The sequence below is a fragment of the Sesamum indicum genome, linkage group LG13 (genome assembly GCF_026168435.1).
Source record: "Sesamum indicum cultivar Baizhima isolate 11 linkage group LG13, ASM2616843v1, whole genome shotgun sequence".
NCBI lineage: Eukaryota > Viridiplantae > Streptophyta > Magnoliopsida > Lamiales > Pedaliaceae > Sesamum > Sesamum indicum.
In genome coordinates this window covers 16,338,893-16,359,465 of record NC_142669.1, presented here as the reverse complement: position 1 = coordinate 16,359,465, position 20,573 = coordinate 16,338,893, and the positions used below count along the sequence as shown (strand labels likewise).

The following is a 20,573-nucleotide window of genomic DNA, read 5'->3' as shown; positions in this document are numbered from 1 at the left end:
ACCTTGGGAGGCAATAAACTCTTTTATGATCTAAAATTTATTAAATATTTTACGACATTATACTAAAAATTTTCAGTAACACTATTAATTAATTTTATGCATATCCATTCCATTTATCTTCATCTATTCACAAAATAGGTTTAAAACAAAGTTTCGAGATCGTGTTTTAATTGATCCACAATTAAAATTTTCACAATGTCGCCGTTCAATCATATGATTTGGCTCAATGGAGGATATAGGAAACAAGTCTTAAATTAATTGTAGAAAGCGTTTTTACGAGTTCAATAAAGGGTTGTAGAAGTCTCGTCACTGTACTTAATTAGTCGTTCGTTTATATGGCAACACAAATGAAAAGGTAATAACGAATTGTTTAATAAAAAGTTTAATGAATGTGAGGCAGAAGACGTATCTTTGTCTCTTGTTTTCTCCAACACCTCACCACCCTCTCACTACTTTATAAATAGTACACACATTTCTGCCACACCTAAATCTACGTTTTTAATTCTAATAATATATTCTTAATGCGCTTCTCGTTATGGGGTAAAGCTACTGTTACACTAATAAATTAATACATATTGCCTTATGTAATACAGCAAGTTGGGACTGGTAATTATTGCAGAGTTCACAAAGCAAATTATTATTTTTTTTAAATGGTAAAATGTAAAAATAAATAAAATCTAATATAAAAGTAAAAATTGGGAGTATTTGTAATTAATAGCCAAGATATTTCCTTTTTTTTTTTGACTATAGTGTGTAGATAAAATTTAATTTATTTATAACAATATATATAAAATAATTAGAGCGTCCTCCTCCCTGCTTTTGGCTTTTAATTAAAACACACTAGCTTTAGTTTTCTTGTAATAAAAAATTAAAACACTATTTTGAATAAAGAGTACAAATTATACTCTCCAGACGTCACAGATTAAATTATTTTTTCAAACACTTTTAAATTTATTTTTAATTTTTATTTAGCGAGATTTATAACTTTTGGCAGGGCTGAACTTCAACTCTTTCTGCACTTTGTTCTTATTACAAAAATCCAAGTTATTGCAAACGAGTAAGCAAATAGAATCCTAATCTTGGTGTAGTAGGACAAGAGCAAGATTCCAAATTCCAAGTTTAGTAGTTTAGAGGTTATATAGTAGGCCTAAATCTATTTTAGTGCCATCTACATTAAAACGCTTTCATTCCTTCCTTTCTACCAACTAAAATCGACCACTTCATAGTACTGAAGGGATTACCATAAATTATGTCGATTATTAAAAAAAAAGTATAGTAATATCTAAATAATCTTAATTAAATTTTTATAAAGTAAAGAAATGAAGCTAAAGATGCCAAATTCAATTATTACCAATGAAAAACCAACAATGATTATCCCAAGGAACAAATGTCCTTTCTCTCCGCCCAAACCTCGCAAAAGCGCTAATCCTGTCGGTGTCAATTATCATCCATATATCACATACCCGTATTAACAACCGCCATTAAAACCCTTTCAACCACCAGAGTTTGCCGGTGGCCGATGAATTAAATATCCCTCCCGTTCTTTGCTTATCTGCTGGTTACTGCTGCTGGTGCGGTGCTCTTCCGTCACCTGCCGCTCCCCCCTTGTCAACTCTCTTTAGCTGAGAAGCTCTCAGCTTTTTTGGCAGTGTTGCGACGAATCTTTGTCTAAATTTAGCAGGTGACGCATTGGCTGGGACGAAGTTCGATGTAACAGACGTGGGGAGTAATTGGGGGCTTTGTCTTGGTTTATAATGGCGTCAACGGAGCTGTCTCAGTCGCAGAATTTCTCAATGGCGAAGAACAATGGGAGGAGCAAACCGAGGGGTTTTCTGTCCGACGGAGTTATTTTCTGCGGCGGAGCTTTGGTGGCTTTTTTGGTGGTTTGGGCGTTCTGGTCTTTCTTCAGTCCCAGCCCTAGCCCAACTCCTAGTTTCTCTACTTCCTCTTTCAAATTACCGCACGGTTCAGAAACCTCCTCCTCCTCCTCCCCCTCCGCCGCCGCTTCGTCTACCTGCGCCTATAATGTTTCAAGTCCGAACCCGCTCCATGACCTGCCAGAACCAAACTTTTACGACGACCCGGGACTGAGCTACAGGATCGACGCGCCGGTCGTTAAGAATTGGGACGAGAAGAGGAGGGAGTGGCTGAAGCAGCACCCCGCTCTCGCCGCCGGAGCAGAGAATCGGGTCCTAATGGTCACCGGGTCGCAGGCAAAACCGTGTAAAAACCCAATCGGCGATTATTTGCTGCTCAAATTCTTCAAGAACAAAGTAGATTACTCGCGGCGGCACGGCATCGACATTTTCTACAACAATGTACTGTTCCAGCCCAAGATGTTCTCATTCTGGGCCAAAACTCCAACGGTGAAAGCTGCCATGGTGGCCCACCCGGAGGTGGAGTGGATCTGGTGGGTGGACTCCGACGCCGCCTTCACGGACATGGACTTCAAGATTCCATTGGGCCGGTACAAGGCCCACAATCTGGTGATCCACGGCTGGCCCAATTTGATATACGAGAAGAAGAGCTGGACCAGCATCAACGCAGGTGTTTTTCTGATACGTAATTGCCAGTGGGCCATGGATTTCATGGATGTCTGGGCCCGCATGGGCCCACAAACACCCGACTACGATAAATGGGGCGAGATCCTACGGACAACATTCAAAGACAAGATTTTCCCGGAATCGGACGATCAATCTGGCTTGGTTTATTTACTATTAAAAGAAAAGGAAAAATGGGGGGAAAAGATTTACGTGGAGAGTGAGTATTACTTCGAGGGGTATTGGATGGAAATTGTGGGTAAATTTGATAACATCACCCGCAAGTACATGGAGATGGAGAAGGAGGTCGGCGCGTTGAGGAGACGACACGCGGAGAAAGTGAGTGGGAGTTATGGTAGATTGCGGGAGGAGTATCTTAAGGATGTTGGGTACGGGAGGGAGAGCTGGCGGAGGCCGTTCATCACGCATTTCACCGGGTGCCAGCCCTGTAGTGGGGACCACAACCAGATGTATTCCGGCCAGACTTGCTTTGACGCAATGCAGAAGGCTCTCACTTTTGCTGATAATCAGGTGCTCAGGAATTACGGGTTCGTGCACCCGGATTTACTGGACCCCTCCACCGTGGATCCTCTGCCCTTTGATTATCCTGCTTGAGTGGTCGTGATTGGAAGTATGTAAACGTAGAGGAGCGTATGCGTATATAGATAATATATGGTATTTTGAGTCTCTTTTGCTGACAAGAAGTAATGGTTGTGCTTGACTGTTATTAATCAGAGAAGGAAGAAGAAAAAATTAAATTATTGGCTAAACTGGTTTTTGGAGATTAATACCATTATTTGTTGCAATTAAGAATATCATACATATTTTAATTTGGATCATCTTTTTATAATTTTCTCATTCATCATGATGTGGAAAACACAATTTTTTTTTGAGATGGAAACAATGATTACATATTATTACAACATATCAATAAGTTGATGAATACATCGATTTAATTAAATAATTCATAGCTCTATATACTTAAATGAGACAAATATCCTTCTCACATTTTGTAATTTTAGACGCTCAAATCTTTTTTCCCCCCTTTTTCTAATAAGATTCAGTTTGGTATTATCATTAATTATATTCAAATTTAAAAACTAATTAATACATTAATATTTTTATATTAACAAACATATTCAAAATAGACTACATATCTAAATTCATAATATTGGAGCCCATGATCTCTATCATGTACCATAAAACATGGTTGTGTTTGGAGGTGTTGTGACCTCAAAGTATGGAACTAGACTAGATTTGGTTTGACAATTGAAAAGCTACTTACCCTGAGTCCGACTTCTTCACGTGACATCATCTTTTGCCCTTTAAGATGCAACTGAGCTACATGCAACCATATTAATTGCTCCCATTAATTCATCTTGATATTCATCTAGATTTCGATTTGATTGGTATAACAAGTATTTCTCGTTTAGATCTCATATAAGTGTCGTAATTTTGTTTGAAAAACGCACTTCTCTAGAAAGAAAGTCTCGAGGTTATAAACTATTTTAGCTTTTTATCTATAACTAATGTGGGATGTTTATCTATATTATCAAAATATGTATATTATAAATTATGTTAAAATTTAAGAAAGGAGGGTGTAATTATTTCTTAATAATAATAATAATTCAGCAAGCATTAACTGCAGAAATGTTGAAGACAACCCAAAGCCCGGAGCAATTCAATTCAGACCCATACCATTTATAATTATGTCAGAGTCTTTAAATGGAAGAAGAGGTCATGGAGCATTATTAGGTTAAGTGTAGTTACATGTAAACTCCATGTAATTTAGAAAATTGCATCTACTAACAAATAAGACTTTTCATTAGCTAAAATTCGCCAAATTTGATGATATTAATAACAAAAAAGTTAGATATAAATCTATATATACCTACGATTGACTTATTATTAATTTATTACAGGTTAAATAAATCATTCTATAATCAAATTGGCCTTATACATCTTCAGACGTTAATGCATGTGAGGATGTATATTTTCAATATTATAAAAGTGGTTCTCCTATAATAAATTAATAATAAATCAATCAAGCATAAATATCAATTTTTATTTAGTTTTTTTTGTTAATATCAGTAATTTAATAAATTTTGACTAATAAATAGACATATTTTTATACAAATTTCAGAATATTAGATACAATTCTCTAAATCAGAAAATGTTTATATAAAATTACATCAAATCTCATAATAATTCCTAATTTAAAAGGGTAGGTTGGAGGTGTTAGAAAAGGTGAAGGACAAATAATAGATGGGGTTCATGCTTTTCATATAAAGGAGGGACAAATTAACCCTAATTTGTTGCTCAATCCACTCTAAAGTGTGGAACAAAAAAGCAAAAGTAGGCACCAACAATTCCATTTGGTTGGGAACTATCCTTAGAATTTTTATCCCAATTGAATTTCATCACGTGGAATCAACCATATCACATTGTAATTAAAAATACGAATGATTATTATCTATAAAGAACTCATTTATTTTGACGTATGAAATTAAGTTGTGATAAATTTTAGATAAAATTAAATTTGGGAAACAAGTTAAAGAAAGAGATGAGGTAATTTTGTAGATATTTGAAAAATTGGAGTTATATATGAAATTACCTGATGGGATTTAAATCATTTTTTTACAAGTATCTATCATGTGCCTTGGTAATATTCCTCGGAAATTTAAGTACAAGTAAATAAGGAATTGAATTGAATATCTCAAGATATCCAGTCTAATTCCCACAAATAAAAATCAAAATTTAAGACATATATTTGAGGTGTGGACGTCTGCAACTTTAGAGAACAGATAACTCTGACGTAAATGAGTTGCTTTGTTTACTCCATTTTCCCTTATCACAAATTAATCAAAGATATGTGAAAGCAATTGAACCCTGTGCTGTACCTGCAACATACAAAGTCTCAAAACCTAGTTGTAATTGTGACAAAAACTATTAACAAGCAAGTTGTAGTATAGTGGTGAGTGTTCCCGCCAGTCACGCGGGCATCGATCCCCGGCCCATTCTCCCCGTTTCCGGTTTTGGCCAAGGGAAAAACATGCGTGCGCACGACGTGGCTATACCTATACGTTGGAGCACTTGGCTCATCATTGCAACCCACTCTGCAAGACTACAATACATAACGCTATCATCTAATTATTATTTAATTTTAACTAGTTTATCATGCTTGCTTATGTTTTTCACCAATTCTCGTGTTGATAAAGTACACAAATACGACAAACAATGAGCTCTAAAGTATCTTTGGAGCTTCAACGGTACTGAATTTAGAATTCAAAATCCATAAAAAAAATATCTTCTTCAACACCATTTCGTTTTCGCTGTTACCAGTCAGCATCTGGCACAACTCAGTTCGTAGTTACTATTACAGCAACCTCGAGTTTTGAATTTGGAACTATTGGCAAGAACGTACGTTTCAAATGGCAAAATCCGAAACCCAGAATCAATTTGGTCGTGGATATTAAAGTAAAATTCGGAATGCAAGAAAGCTATGATTCTTGTGAAATTAAGTACACTTATTTCATACTGAGATCCCTTCTCATCCTCAAGAACTCGCGTGTTGCCTAGTAGGCTCACTGCACGTTTAATCTAATTATGATTAAAATTATATTTTTTTGTTGTTTTCTTAAGAAAAGTTTTATCGCTCATCAAACTCACATCAAATCATTTATGCTTAAATTTCATATTCTGTTTTTCTCCTTAGATACAGTTCATAAAAGACAGTCCACAACTGCAGTGCAACATCAGATTTCAGAAAAGAAAAAACTACCAAGTCCTTCATGCTGGTTGCTGCAGAACATTCAATTGTTGAACATCTAAATACACCCATATTGGACCCATAATTTTCCATGATTTAAACTGCACTGCGAACAAATTAACACGACGATAGGAATGTCGGGAGCCAACATACTGCAGTCGCAAGAATAATAATGCAAGCCAATTATATACCAGCAAATGTTGTTTGTGTTCCAAACAATCCACTATGAGACCATTGCGTTGGCTTCATCTTCATCTCCCCCTTCGTCTGGAACCTCACTGAACATGTATTGGCTTTGGTATTCCATCAAGTATTGTGTTGACCGTTTCACATCATAAAATAGCTCGTAAACTCGGCTAATATCTTCCATTTCCACAATCTTTCCCTTCCGTTTTTGGCAGGCTAATGCAGCAGAGGTGATGAGGTTTATAGCGTATCTCAAAGATGTATCTTCTCCTATCTTTGTCAACAAAATTTTTGCATCTTCAGACATTTCAACGTCTTCCTCTTGGCATCTAATGTCCAGAATTTTTCGAATATCATCTGATGTGTACGGTTGTGTGGAGATGATAAGCAGACGATCAAGAAAATCAATTGGGATGCCATGTGGGGATTTGTAATTTGTGCCCCTAATAGAAGTTATCCCTCTATTGGTGGCAACGACCAATATAGGCGCCATGTCGTTCTCCAATGCACGATTCAGGAAAGAAAAGCACTCAATGTCCAGCATGTGAACTTCATCAATGAAAAGGACACCAGGCACAATTTCTGCTTTTCCTTCTTCCCTCCACTCTGCAACCTTTGTGTCAATTTGTTCCCTAACTTCCGCACGAATTTCACCGGTATCACCTGTGAATAGTGCCAGAAATCCCTGTGTTCTGAAATTGAGATAGAGAACTGTGATTAAAGTGAAGAAAACACATTATATGAAACTGTCTAAGGTAGTCTCACACCCAGTTGTTTTCAAACAACATAAAACCTATTTCACCTAAAATTTCCTCCACCTAAAGAAGTTGGGGAATTTTAGGGGAAAAGATATTTACAACCACAGCCAGCGAAGTTCTATATTTTACATCCATACCAAAGTTAGAAGAAATCATAAATTTAACCCAAGAAACAGAGAATTCTGCAACTCAAAGTGGTCCACACTCCAAATATTAAGAAAGGAAGTGCAATTCATGCCAACCAAAAGGCAGAGTAAGATGTAATTCAAAAAATCAAACATACTTCCCACTAATGGAAGTAGAGAAAAGTCGAACTTGGATGGAGTAAGAGACGAAAGTCATAGAGCTAACGTGCGAGAGAACCCGTCTAAGACAAACCCATAAGTGACACACATGAAGTGAAACCTGCCACTGGAACGGAAGAAACACAAAAGAGAAGCGTCCAGTACATCTAAAGCGCTTGTGAGAAGAAAATGAACCAATTCCACAGCAGGCTGCCTAAGAGGTATGCAGCTGCTTACAACCGGAGGAGTTACTGTAGCAAAATTAGAGGGTTTATTTCCTAACAAACCAATTCTTTACAACATTTTGGGTCATGACCATCTCAAATGTACTTCTTAGCATATCCTATATCCCAAAGTTCAGCCATTCTTTCCAACATTAGACTTTGTCGCTTTCCAAGCAAGTAGTCCACCAGTGCAATTTTAATATCTAATTACATAAGGACGACTAAGTCATCCGTCAGTCAGATCACAACTGAACTTTATTCTTTGAGAGAACTTAGAAATTGACTACCTATTCTTTTTGTTTTTTACTTAGGCTCGCTTGTAACACTTATTAAACCATTCCATACTGTCTTCCTTACTTCAGCTTACCAGACATCTTCAATCCCAAATGTTACAAAACCTCCACCAACCAAAGCTTAATTCATCGGAGATGCCGTTTCTTCAATTGATAAGCCAACAAAATGCATTTCTTAATTTGCTTTAACAAACAAATACAACATGCCAAAATGAAGAAATATTGAGCCAGCCCCACCTTTAAAACATAATTTTAAGAAATTCAAAACATTCAACAGAAACTGTTTCTTAACAGTGCAGCAGACAATTCAAATTGTACAAATGCACCATAAAAGGTTAATTCTTTAAGCATAATGGAAGGGATAACCGCAGTTTGTCAAATACTACCTGCTGTTGATGACATCTATCTCGTGAAGCGTAACACAATGCACAACTTCCTTCCTCTTCTGCAGCTCACCATCAGGGCACTGCACGAACTTGGTCTGAGGCCCCATGGCATCATAATCCCTGGACCTTGAGAAAGACCTCCCAAGCTTTGTGATCTTTCCAGATGCCTTATCAATCGCAATAACATCTCCACTTTGCACTTTCTCCTTCCCCAATGCCTCAATCATCTTTGCCCCCAAATCATACACCGTCTCCATTTCCGTCGTCTTCAGAGTCAGCTTCCCAGTCTTAGACGCTGCCCCCGCCACAGCCGGCCTGTCAATCTGAATCTCCACAACCTCGCCCTCAATCACCTCGGTTTCCTCCTTAATTCTGACCCCAATCGCTTTCCTAAAGGCCTGCATAAGGGCTTCGGTTTTCGACATCTCGAGGGAGAATAGTTCGCTCCCTGCGAGCATAGCAAATGGAGTTTCTTGCCCGAGAGACTTTGCCATGCCCATGGCAATGGCAGTCTTCCCGGTGCCAGGCTGGCCCGCGAGGAGTACGGCACGGCCCGCGATTTTCCCTTCCTGGACCATCTTCACAATGACTCCAGCAGCTCTCCGAGCTGAAGTCTGGCCCACCATGCCCTCAGAGGAGGCGCGGGCCTCCAGGGTGGAGTCCAGACCCAGGCCCCGGATGTGAGAGTGCGCTCCGATTCGCTCTATTCGGGTCAAATCTCGCATCTCGGACAGCTTAATCTCTGCCATGGCTGATCTTGAGAGATGAGAGAGGAGAAGGTTTTAGGGCAAGAGGAAGGTGAAGGAGTTTGTGCGTTAACAGAGCAAAGAGAAGTGGTGCTGAGAAGGGTTTTAGGGTTTTGGTGCTCTAGAAACGGCAGTGAATGGTGTCTTTGGGTTTCTTTTTTCCTTTTAAAATTTACTATAAGAACCTTCTAAAAGAAATGCACTCAAAAAATAATATATAATACACTCGCTTGATGTAATTATATATAAACTCATTATAATTTAAAAAATTATATGTAGTATCTCTAATGTTTGATATCGTCGAATAAATAAATTTCTCTGTTAGTCAAAATTCACCGATTTGTTGGTTTTAAAAATAAAATTAGAAAAAAAAATTATTTCCAATTGATTTATTACTGATTTATTGCAAGTTAAATAAATCTATTTATAATCAAAGTACCCTCATATGTTTTCACGCTTTTAAGCATGTGAGGATGTATATCTTCACCGCTATAAGGGTATTTTAGTTCAATTTTTTCTTACTTGCAATAAGTCAGTAAACAATCAATCAATTAATCGATAATAAATATTTAGTTTTTTTTATTAATATCAACAAATTCAGTAAATTTTGACTAATGAAGGAACTTATTTGTTAGACAAAAGTAAACATCAGGGATGTTGGAAATAATTTTTTAAATTATAAAAAATTATATATAATTATATTGAATCTTAAGAGAGAGAAGTGTAATTATCCAAAAGATAATTTAGAAAAATTTAATAAAGTTTTTATTTAAAAGAGTTGTTAATTAATTGGTGAATCTCAAGAATAAATTATCATGTGGAGATTGAACCTAAAATTAGAAATATTAATTGGATGATGGATAATTTCATCATTTGCTCATATATGCATGTATGTATCCACATCAATTTGAATATTTTAAATTGATGAATTATATGACAAAATCAGAAAGTTAAGAGACACCTAAACCTAGTTAAGAGGCTGCAGATGGGCTAGTGTTGGCCCAGGTGCGTGTTCATGACTTCACTTATTCCCTCCACAACTTAACATTACTAACATATCAAAATACCAATATATGTTTTGCATGTTAGTCCTCCAACAGTTTTAAAATTACCAATCCATCCTTCCACATTTTATGGTACATCAGTCACTACCGTTATTCTTTATTTAATTATCTATTATGCACATTAAGTAATGTTTTTATTTCCTTCACTTACCTTAAAAATGTGGTTATGTTTGGAATGAAGTTACAATTTTGCATTTACTAATAGTTGTGAAATTTTGAATCCAAACGTCAAACGCCTTAATCACTCTCAGACCAATTTTTTTACCTTCTTTTTCAAAATAGCGCCAACTATTCATATTTTCAAAAAAAAAAAAAAAAAAAAGAAAAGAAATCACACATCATAACATCTAGACTCCAAAGCAATTTCTTCCCCAAACAGTTAATAATGTATGAGTTCTCTTAACTACTGAAAACTCCGACTTCGTCGAATTAAATCAATTATAAAATAAGTGTAATATACTTGTTATGTGATAAAATTTTCTTTCAATATATTATGTTATATTAGTTTCAATCTGCTCACTATAATTAATTTTCTATGGAAAATTTAACTTTGCATAAAAAATTAATATTCTTTTTATAATGTTATTTTTTAAAGTTCAAGCACATACATCAAATATGTGAAATCGATAGTAATTATAATCAAAACTAACATGAAATATATTTATATATATATATATGTGTGTGTGTGTATGTGGGTGTGGGTGTGAATTGTATGAATTTGTACCCTCGTAAATTATCAATTATTAGATCACACATAATACTATTATCGTGTATGAATTCAATGATTCTCAACTTATTAAGGTACAAATTCATCTAAACGACATCAAATTTTCCGCTGTGGTGTGAGAATATGGTGTATAAAGTAAAATTATCATGTTATCACTATAAATAATGTAGTGATGGGGTTAATTTTTTTAATTAGACACTTAAAAATATCCCATTGTGTTTGTGTTTGTACTTTTGCATGCATCTCGAAATATATGTCGATATATATAGAAAAAAGAATTGATTTCTTTTCTCTTAGTGCATTTTTTAATGAAAATATTTGTATCAAATAGTTATGGAGTAATACGTAGACGCATAAAATCTAAAAACTAGTAAGAGGGGCCTATAAGCTTCTGAAAATATAACTTATAAGATGTTGAAAAGTATTTGAAAGTAATTTTTAAAAATAAATTTCTAAGAACAAAAATAAGACATTATGAACTCTTCTAAAAAGAGGTAAGAGTTTGATAGACGTTATAATTTATAAATAAATTTGACTAAACAGTTCTCTCTGAGGCTGAGTGATAATAATTATGTTTAAATAAAATCGATCTTTAAATGTATATATTATTCATAAAGCTTCTTCAATACTATATCATTCACTAGCTAACTTAGCCCATAACATAATTATAATCAACATTAATGTGATCCTAGAAAAAATCTTATTTTAATTAGGTTTAGTTAATTAGATTATACTAACCCCATGGTAAGTATAATAAATTTGCAATATAACTCGGCATTTTATTAAACTCTATAATAATTATATAAAAAAATGTATTATTATTTACTATATAATTGATTCAAATATGATTAGATTCAGTTTAAATTAGAATTTTTGTGGCGAATATGGATCTAATATGGGCGCTGGGCACTTGTGTTCCCCGGGGGATTATACACACACACAAACAGTGTGGGATATGAAAAGGTGGCCTCAGGAGGCGAGCACGAGGGCTCATTACATGATCTTCCCAAACTGCATCCAAACTCGGTCGAATTCTTCCATACCATCTGCGTGTAGTCGCTGCACTTCCGATTCTCGATGCATGAATTCGTGGTGTAGTTGTATGCAGTCCTCTGCTGAGACCATCCCCACACAGCGCGCTGTGCCATTGGCGGAATATCGTAGCATGATATGTAAGTAGTCACCCCAAAACCACCGTAATGTGGTGGCGCGTCGGATGGTGTTATGCTGTCGGCTAGTTGGTCGGCCAGATCGCTTGCCACCACCGCCAAGCTCGCATTCCACTTGAGTGGAGGAACGTCGACCTCAGCTCGATGATAGTTGACGCTTAGGTATTCATCGATAAAGCCATCTAGATCGGTAGCCGGAACGCCAAGAGAAAAGGGGATGTGGAAGAGGGATAATAGAGCCAGGAGGGATAGTTGCAGGATTCTGGCCATTTTTTGTGTGGAAATGAATTGAGGCTGAGATACCAGTTAATATTACTTATTGTGTAATTGATTGAATTGAATTTAATATAATATTGATAAAAAATTTCCGTTTTTAGAATGTGATGCCGAATAAGGAAGTTACGAAAGGATGGGATTTGAATTTATTAAAATTGATTTAATCAATATAGATGAAGGGTTACTAAGTTATTTATGACAATTTTAATGAAAATTGAATGTTACACATTAATTTGATAGGAGCGAGATACTATTGTACTAATGAAACTTAGTTTAATGCTTAAATTTAAATCTCATAAATAAGTACAAGGTCATGGATTTAAATTTTAGTATTTAGTTTTTTATATGACTTTGTTGTAATTTATAATTTATTATTCATGTGATAAATGAACTGAAAATGCGAGGTATCGATTGAAGTCACTTATCATGTAACTAGATTAATTAATTTAAATATGATCCGAACAAGAATTTTATGTTACTTGAGTATGATGATGCATTAAGTTAGAAGCATCGAGTTTATGACTTAATGAATGGTGATGAGGTGATACTAACACAGGAAGCCTTGCTAGACTTAACATATTTACTATTAGATCTCGTTTATATTGAACGATAAGAGGAGATTAGTCCTCCAATTCACTTTTATCACAAGTCTGGGGTCAAGAGCGAAGCTAAACCCTGTCGAGCCTGGTAGCCGATAGGGCTTAGGTTCAGGTATCGTGGAGCATAGTTGGTGCTGAGGAAGCAATTGTAGTCAATAAGTAGTCCAATTTGAATGTCCCTTTGTGACTTCTTGAAAATAATATGGAAAATTAGTTCCTAATTGCAAGAATTCCTACAATGTAAACAACTTGGAACAGTGTTGATGTCTCCATAATCTTTATCTCTGATAACATACTCGCCTTTCAGAATACAGGTTGATTCTAATTTGAGCATTGGCTGTCTGACCTAACATCGAGTGCTACTCCGGTTGCATCAATAAGCATTAGCTACTCATCAGTTCATAGAATAGGGGGTGTTTTAGGGGTTAGTCCTATCATCTGTTCTCATTATCTGGCCTCGACTTTGATGACTGCTACCACTTTCAATGCTTGATGAATTCAACTTTTTAGCAGCCAATTTCTTGGACTTTCTTCTTTGCTTTAGCTTGTTCTGTTTCGAGCAAGAAGCTGGCGCTCCTAGAACAAGGATTTATTCACGTATAACATGATTCATAAGCAAAATGAATGGATTCCCACGAAGCACAGAATCAAAGACAAAGTAGTACTGAAATCTTGAATGAAATCTCACCTGAAACTTCAGTTGCGGCATTTTGTCGAACACTTTCAGGCGCATTACCTACCAAATCGACGCTACCATCATTCCCATCATCACTTGAACCAGGTAACAGAGGCCCAATGATCTTTCTGCGTTGGGAAACGGCTTCCTTGAGCTTCTTCTTACGAAGCCTCTTTCTCTGCGCCCTCGTCAGCTTTCCGCTGCCGCCATTTTCACCCTCACTGTCGTCGCTGCTTGATGGCAAAGAACGCCCTTCCTCATTCTCTAGCTCCTCCCCTGTAATCACCCCAAAAACTTAATTAAAACCTGGAACAGCTTCTCACTAATTCTGCAGACGAACTACCCATAAATGCGTCATTTAAAACACCTGGAAGGTCAACCAACGGCTCAATCAACTTCTTCTTCTCTTCCTCTTCCTGTTTCCATCGAACATGTTAGTAGATGCAGGTCACAGTATTATGAGATCAAAAAGTCCCAATATTTGAGAGAATACATCTTGAGGAGGAGGAGATGGTGGAGGAGGATAAAGCATTTGAAGAAGGGCCTGATGAAACTTTCGTTGCTTTTCATCTTCTCCCATTGTCTTCAGACTTCACTGCTCGCGATCTTCAGCTCAGGATTTGGTAGTTTAAGTTGAAAGTTCAATTTTTTGTGGGGATGAATTTACAGTGCAAAAATACAAAGAAAGAACATTCAACGAGGTAATCAGTTGCAAAGTTCTAACAAAAGTTGTTTCATGGATATATTTTGTCTTGTATGTATTTTGTTCTTTTTTTATATTATGCATATATATATATAATTTATATCTTAAATATTCTTATTTATATATGTACTGTCCAAAATTGTTATATATATTTTTATATTTGATATATTATATATGCATAAAACAAATAATATTACTTTTATATTGTTTATTAAGTACAACTTTTATGTTTTAAGTACTTTTTAATATATATATATATATGAAGCAACATTTGTTGTATATATTTTTATATTGTGTATACCTCAGAATAATTTTATATATTTTATTTATTCAATTATGCTTATATTCAGGGTTAATTATATGTGACCCCTTTCAAAATATAAAATTACACTTCCTCCAAAAAAGTTCCAAAATTAATATACGTACACTCCCTCTAAAAATTTATTATTTACACATGATCATTTTTGTTAGAATTTGGACGAAAAATATTGATATTAGAAAAAAAATTATAAATTTTTAATTTTAGCCCTCATTTAGTGTTTTCGCGTAATAATTTTGTACTTATAAAGGAAAAAATATATTGATGTTAACCTGACTCTATATATATATATATATATTGCTTATTTATTTATAAGTATAAAAATATATATGAGAATATTAAATGATGGGCAAAATTAAAAATTCATATAAATTTCTTTAGCTAATGTTAGTATTTTTTGTCCAAATTATAACATAATGCTGTCAGATATAAACAAAAAAATTTTGGAGGGAGAGTAAGTGTAATTTCAAAACCTTTTTGAAAAAATGTATAATTTTGCATGGGTCTAAGTGTAATTAACCCTTATAATACGTTGGATCGAATTTGTAGGCTACAACTCGATTTATTTACATCTCTATATAAGTACGTAGATGTATCAACCAAAACCTTCCTATTTTTGGTCGAAGGCCACAAATATATATATATATATATATATATATTAGTCAAAAGTTAAGCTACAAAGAGTTTGATAGATTCCTAGATACATATTTACCCCTACATACAATTGCTAATATCGTCGTAAACAAAACTTTCCAACTGTTGTGGACAAACATAAAAAATATTTTTACTAGCCGATCCAATATATTCCTTAATAAGTTAGCTAAGTAGTGTGCTGCCTGGTTTATTTCTCTGTAGCAGTGCTTCACTTGAGCATGTTGCAAACTAGAGAGCCCTCCTGCATGCGTGATGAAGACTCTCCATACAAATGATGAGGACTGGTCATGCTGTTAACAATAAACCTAGAATCAGTTTCAATGACAAGCTTATTGATTTCTAAATCCTATGCAAGTTGAAGACCAATCCAAAATGCCCATAATTCAGCCCTGTTGTTTGTACTAAGAACATGTTTAACAAGTGTAGCTCTTCCGGCCATAGATAGATAATTATTATACTAAGTATTAATTCTTGACTGGACATTCTTAATAATTTCGTAAAAGGATTCCTTATTAAGACCACCATAGGAGTAGATTCTGAACAATATCCCTTCGTCTAAGTCTTGGTGTGTCGGGTGAAAAAATAATTTTTGATTTCTCCCAATTTAACTTCGAATCCTTACCAGCCACTAAACTTAAAACAATTTTTAATATGCATTGTTGTTTTATGATTAGCATGGCCAACATAAAATAGTCATAAGCAAAACATAGAATAGGAATTAATTTGTGGGCAGTTCTTCCCGATTAAGACTTGAAAAAATCTTTAATTATCGGCATAATTGTGTGTTTAACTGCATACCATATTTGATGATAAATTATTAATAATTTTATTTTACAGACGGATATATAATTTCGCTAAAATATGTTATACTCCGTCTCTATTTCTGTCTCTGATACTATTAAATGATTGCTTCAAAAATCGAGATGATTGACACTTAATTTTGTTTGGTTATTTCCATAGCTAATTTATTTTTAGTAGTAGGGCTGTTGCTTTCGAGTTAAATTATAAATTTGGTCATCAATCAAAATCAGTAGGTATAAATTCGCAAATATAAATTTGCAGCAAGTCCACTCCTCAGACATGTCCACTGACGTGCCCATAATACACATGATATTTATTAGATAATCGAATATTAATGTAAAGAGTACATACTATTATGCGTATAATATCATCTTAATTAACACGCATTTAGATACGTAAAATATTGTTGGTAATCTTATCCAAGGGTATATATGTGTGACTTAAAAACAAAGCTAATCCTCAAAAGATTCACTTTAATACTCAGTAATTATTTGCTATTCTGATGCCTATAAGCCCATTTTTTCACATAAAATTATCTTAAATGTGCTTTTGTATGTCCATGCACTGTTAGATTCGATCGATGTTTTCTTACACAAAGTATTATTTGTTGTAATCGAAGTTTCATGAATTTATCTTTTAAAAGGTACTGTCTTTTTCAAAAAAATGCATGTATTGGAATTTGTATAAAATATATGAACTCTTTGTCTGCAATTGATGTATGGTGTGTGATAATATTTAATATATTTGAATTTATATAATTTAGTAATAATAATTGTGTTGACTCTGTATTAAATCAATTATAAGTATATTCCTAGCGCGTACGTTGGTGATGCCACCATCTAAGTGGGCGGACACGAACATTACCTACTGTGGATTAACGACGTGTGCTTACAAATTTAATTGCATATTAGCAGATGAAGCATATTCGATGTGTGTGTTGAATTAAAGTTTTATGATATTTAAATTAGGAGGAGAAAAATAAAATGAATCGCTTACCAAAAGTACTAAAGATATTTTAACTTTAAATATGTATCAACACAACTGTTAATGTTAATGCCAAGTAATTAAAGACGTGGTTACTCTAGGAAAAATATTACTTTGGATAATGATTAATTACTATGGTTAAGTGAAAATGTGTGATAAATATTAATTAATTATGACTGCACAATGGTTATTAGTTGTTATTTCTGCAAACGAATCCAAAATCCATAGCGAATGTTTTGACTACAGTTAAAATCAAGACAAATGTTCATTAATCATGGTCAAAACTTAATTTTTTACATTGATTCTTTTGGGTTGCGGTGGATATCACTGATTTACAATAGCTTTTAAGTCATGATTATTACAGTATTGGGAATAAACTTTTTTTATAGCTATTTTATGTAAAAACAAATACGTAATTAGAGGGTATTTCAGTCAAAAACATATATTAAAACTCTCACAATTAATGATTAATATAAATTTATCATGTCTATGAGTAAAAAGGAAGTGTAATAAGTTAATTACCTAATTAAAAATGATGGAATTTACCGAATTCGAATTTTCATATATCAGAATTACATAAGTATTCGATTGCAAGCCTCTCATTGAGAGGACCAAGATCTTTCTATCATATTTTGATATATTAGACTTAATAAACAAAACTTTAATATAATTTTTTGTTCGATTTAACTTTGAAATTTGGTTTGAATTCGACTAAATTAATATGAAATATACTTAAAAACATTAAAATATTCAAGCGCAACTTATATTAGATGTAATTGAATCTCGTTTGAATATTAATAATCAAACTAAATACAAATATAGTTCTTCGAGTCGATAATGAATTAAAAAAATTTAAATAATAATGCATTGGAGTCAATTTAAATCATTTGCTGCCCTAAGGTACGTAGCACATAATAACTATAGGACAGATTTTGTTTTTTGAATCATTCAGAAATATAGACAGTTCACACACAAAAACCACCAAACACACACTAACTTTTACTCACACTACATGATGGTTACGTATAAACAAAGCAGACAAAGAAACAGTCAACAAAAGAGGAAATCGAACACAGCCCTTCAACTTCTTCTGCATTTGACGATTACCAGAAACAAAAAGGGAAAGAAAATCACACCATGCCGCTTCTTCTTGAAGCTACGTAACTTCTACTCCTCGGATAAATCCCCGGCCTCTCTCCGTCGAAATCTTCTCCAAATTCACACGGCTTCTCTTCATCGATCCTGCCAATGACCACCGTGCGGCTGCGGGCCACCGCCGACGGTTTTCCGGAACGGTGGAGCTCGGCCTCCACTTTTCCGGTGAGGCTGCGAGTGGACGCTATTCGAACGAGCTCCTTCAAATCCTCGTCTCTGGAATACGAGGAATTGGTGCTGAAGCTCCTCGGCAAGCTCTCGAAATGGGGCGCTGGGAAGCCCATTGAGTCGGCGCAGTGGACGTGATCGGCGCAGCCCGAAAGGCTGCGCACGTAGAGATCTCGGGCTCGGGCCAGAGCTTTGGCTGGCCCTTTCATGTATCTGGCGAATTTGCTCTCTGTGCGAATCCTTTTGGTGCTCATTTCTTATGATTGAAGGGTTTGTTTGGCTTATCAAAGTGGTAAATTTTGGTTGAAAGATATTGCTTGGAGGGAGACGACTATGTATATATTTATATTAGTGTGGGGAGTGGGGTGGGGTATGATATGAATATGTTGTTCATTTCTTTGGATTAATTAATTTTGACTGTTGAAGATTACTACTCTATGACATATTAATTTAAGATAATGTTTATTGATGTACATAGGTATGAAACGTGCAATACATTTATCATGTGATTGGTGCATATTTCAAAAAAAATAAAAAATCACATAACAAGTCTGATACGCTTGCTTTGTGATTGGTTTGACTCGGACAAACTTAATCTAGACAAGAATTTTTCAACAAATTAATGTAAAAAATTTCAGTTTTGATTTAGACTAATTAGCATTTAAATTGTCTTAGTTTTAACTATTATCAAAATATTTACAAGATTTTTAGTTATAATTAATATTTTGATTTCGCCGACAAACACAACAATTGATAGCCGTTGGGTAGCTTTAATTAATTAATATTTACCACAATTTTTTATTTTTAACCATGAATATTTACTATGATAAAAAAAATCATATTTTTCGGATAGATTTAGATAAGATAATACATTTCATTGCATTGATGAAAGCTCGTTGTGAAGATGATTCAGTATAAAATTATAAATAAAAAAATGCAACTTAAAGGATGTTTTATAATAATTAAAAACTATTGGACTTTTTCGTATTTTATTAAAGTAGATTTTCTTGTCACCCAATTGCATTAGAATATTTATAATAATTATTATTAACCACAATAAATAAAATCGATATAAAAATACTAGCTTTTCTCCATGAAAAAAATATTTACCACAGTTAAAAGTCATTGTAAAAATATTTATTATAGCAAATGTTTGAACACCTCGTAAAAACTATGATATATACTCGCTGCATGACATTGATCAATGACTGTTGGCTAAGATTATTTATTATTAGTTAAATATTGTATTTCTTGTAGTGAATGTATTTTATTTAAGTAAACATAATATAATTATAAATAATAAACATAATATAATTATAAATAATAAAAATAATAAACAAATATTGATTACTTGTGATAAAATTTTAAACTTTCACATTAATTTTATTCAATTGTAATTAATAATATTAATTTACTATAATTTTTAAATCTTGATCATCTACAATATAGCAAAAATTTAATTTCTTTGTATAGTGGGATCGATGATACCATTCAAGTAAAAAAACTGTAATTATTATTAATTATCAAATATAGCTATGACAAATGAAGTGTTGGGCAAACTGGTCGATTTAAAACCTTACCATAAGATTGAAAAGTTATAAATATAGTCTCCCATGAATCATTTGGGAGGAAAATCATTTTAAAATATTGATTAGATTAATTCTCAGAATTAGATTGCTGGATTATATTACGGGCAGAACCGGCATCCCCATCTTATAATAATTTTTTATATATGAATTTTAACATAGAGACCTATAATATGTCACATTATTTTGACTAAATATAATTAGAATGATTAACTAATTTACCTAACTTAAGTATCATATGCTTTTTAAATAATTATTTGAATATTTATCCCATAAAACAAAGTTGGCCTAGCATGCCTGGCGTGTATAATATAGTTCTCTGACTGTATTTGAAAGTGACATAATACATTAATTAATCCATGTCTACGTAGACTTTTTCAGAAATTATATACTTCAGAAAATTAAAGGTATATTAATTGGCGTTAATTCGAGTGCTGTGTATTGCTCTATGCATAGCCAGCAAGATAATAGATACTATTTAATTTTACTTAACTTAATTCATTATA

General features: G+C 33.9%; 5 protein-coding genes across 5 annotated transcripts; 1 reads left to right on the top strand and 4 right to left on the bottom strand.

The window, feature by feature from the left end:
- The first annotated feature begins 1,343 nt into the window (after window positions 1-1,343).
- On the top strand, window positions 1,344-3,310 carry LOC105158585 (glycosyltransferase 6). Its single transcript, XM_011075379.3, has one exon. The coding sequence runs from the start codon at window positions 1,755-1,757 to the stop codon at window positions 3,153-3,155; it is 1,401 nt and encodes a 466-aa protein (XP_011073681.1). The 5' UTR covers window positions 1,344-1,754; the 3' UTR covers window positions 3,156-3,310.
- A 2,990-nt stretch (window positions 3,311-6,300) lies between these two features.
- On the bottom strand, window positions 6,301-9,337 carry LOC105158584 (uncharacterized). The gene is made up of 2 exons (XM_011075378.3): window positions 8,441-9,337; window positions 6,301-7,187 (listed from the first exon to the last, which is right to left on the bottom strand). The coding sequence occupies exons 1-2, from the start codon at window positions 9,187-9,189 to the stop codon at window positions 6,533-6,535; spliced, it is 1,404 nt and encodes a 467-aa protein (XP_011073680.1). The 5' UTR covers window positions 9,190-9,337; the 3' UTR covers window positions 6,301-6,532.
- Window positions 9,338-11,867: 2,530 nt separating this feature from the next.
- LOC105158713 (pathogenesis-related leaf protein 6-like) lies at window positions 11,868-12,416 on the bottom strand. The gene has a single exon (XM_011075554.1). The coding sequence runs from the start codon at window positions 12,414-12,416 to the stop codon at window positions 11,868-11,870; it is 549 nt and encodes a 182-aa protein (XP_011073856.1).
- Window positions 12,417-13,262: 846 nt separating this feature from the next.
- On the bottom strand, window positions 13,263-14,428 carry LOC105158583 (uncharacterized). Its single transcript, XM_011075377.3, has 4 exons — window positions 14,191-14,428; window positions 14,065-14,113; window positions 13,710-13,973; window positions 13,263-13,597 (listed from the first exon to the last, which is right to left on the bottom strand). Exons 1-4 carry the CDS (start codon window positions 14,275-14,277, stop codon window positions 13,440-13,442), a joined length of 558 nt encoding a protein of 185 aa, XP_011073679.1. The 5' UTR covers window positions 14,278-14,428; the 3' UTR covers window positions 13,263-13,439.
- A 3,649-nt stretch (window positions 14,429-18,077) lies between these two features.
- Window positions 18,078-18,818, bottom strand: LOC105158582 (uncharacterized). Its single transcript, XM_011075376.3, has one exon. It carries the CDS (start codon window positions 18,733-18,735, stop codon window positions 18,289-18,291), a length of 447 nt encoding a protein of 148 aa, XP_011073678.1. The 5' UTR covers window positions 18,736-18,818; the 3' UTR covers window positions 18,078-18,288.
- Window positions 18,819-20,573: the final 1,755 nt, after the last annotated feature.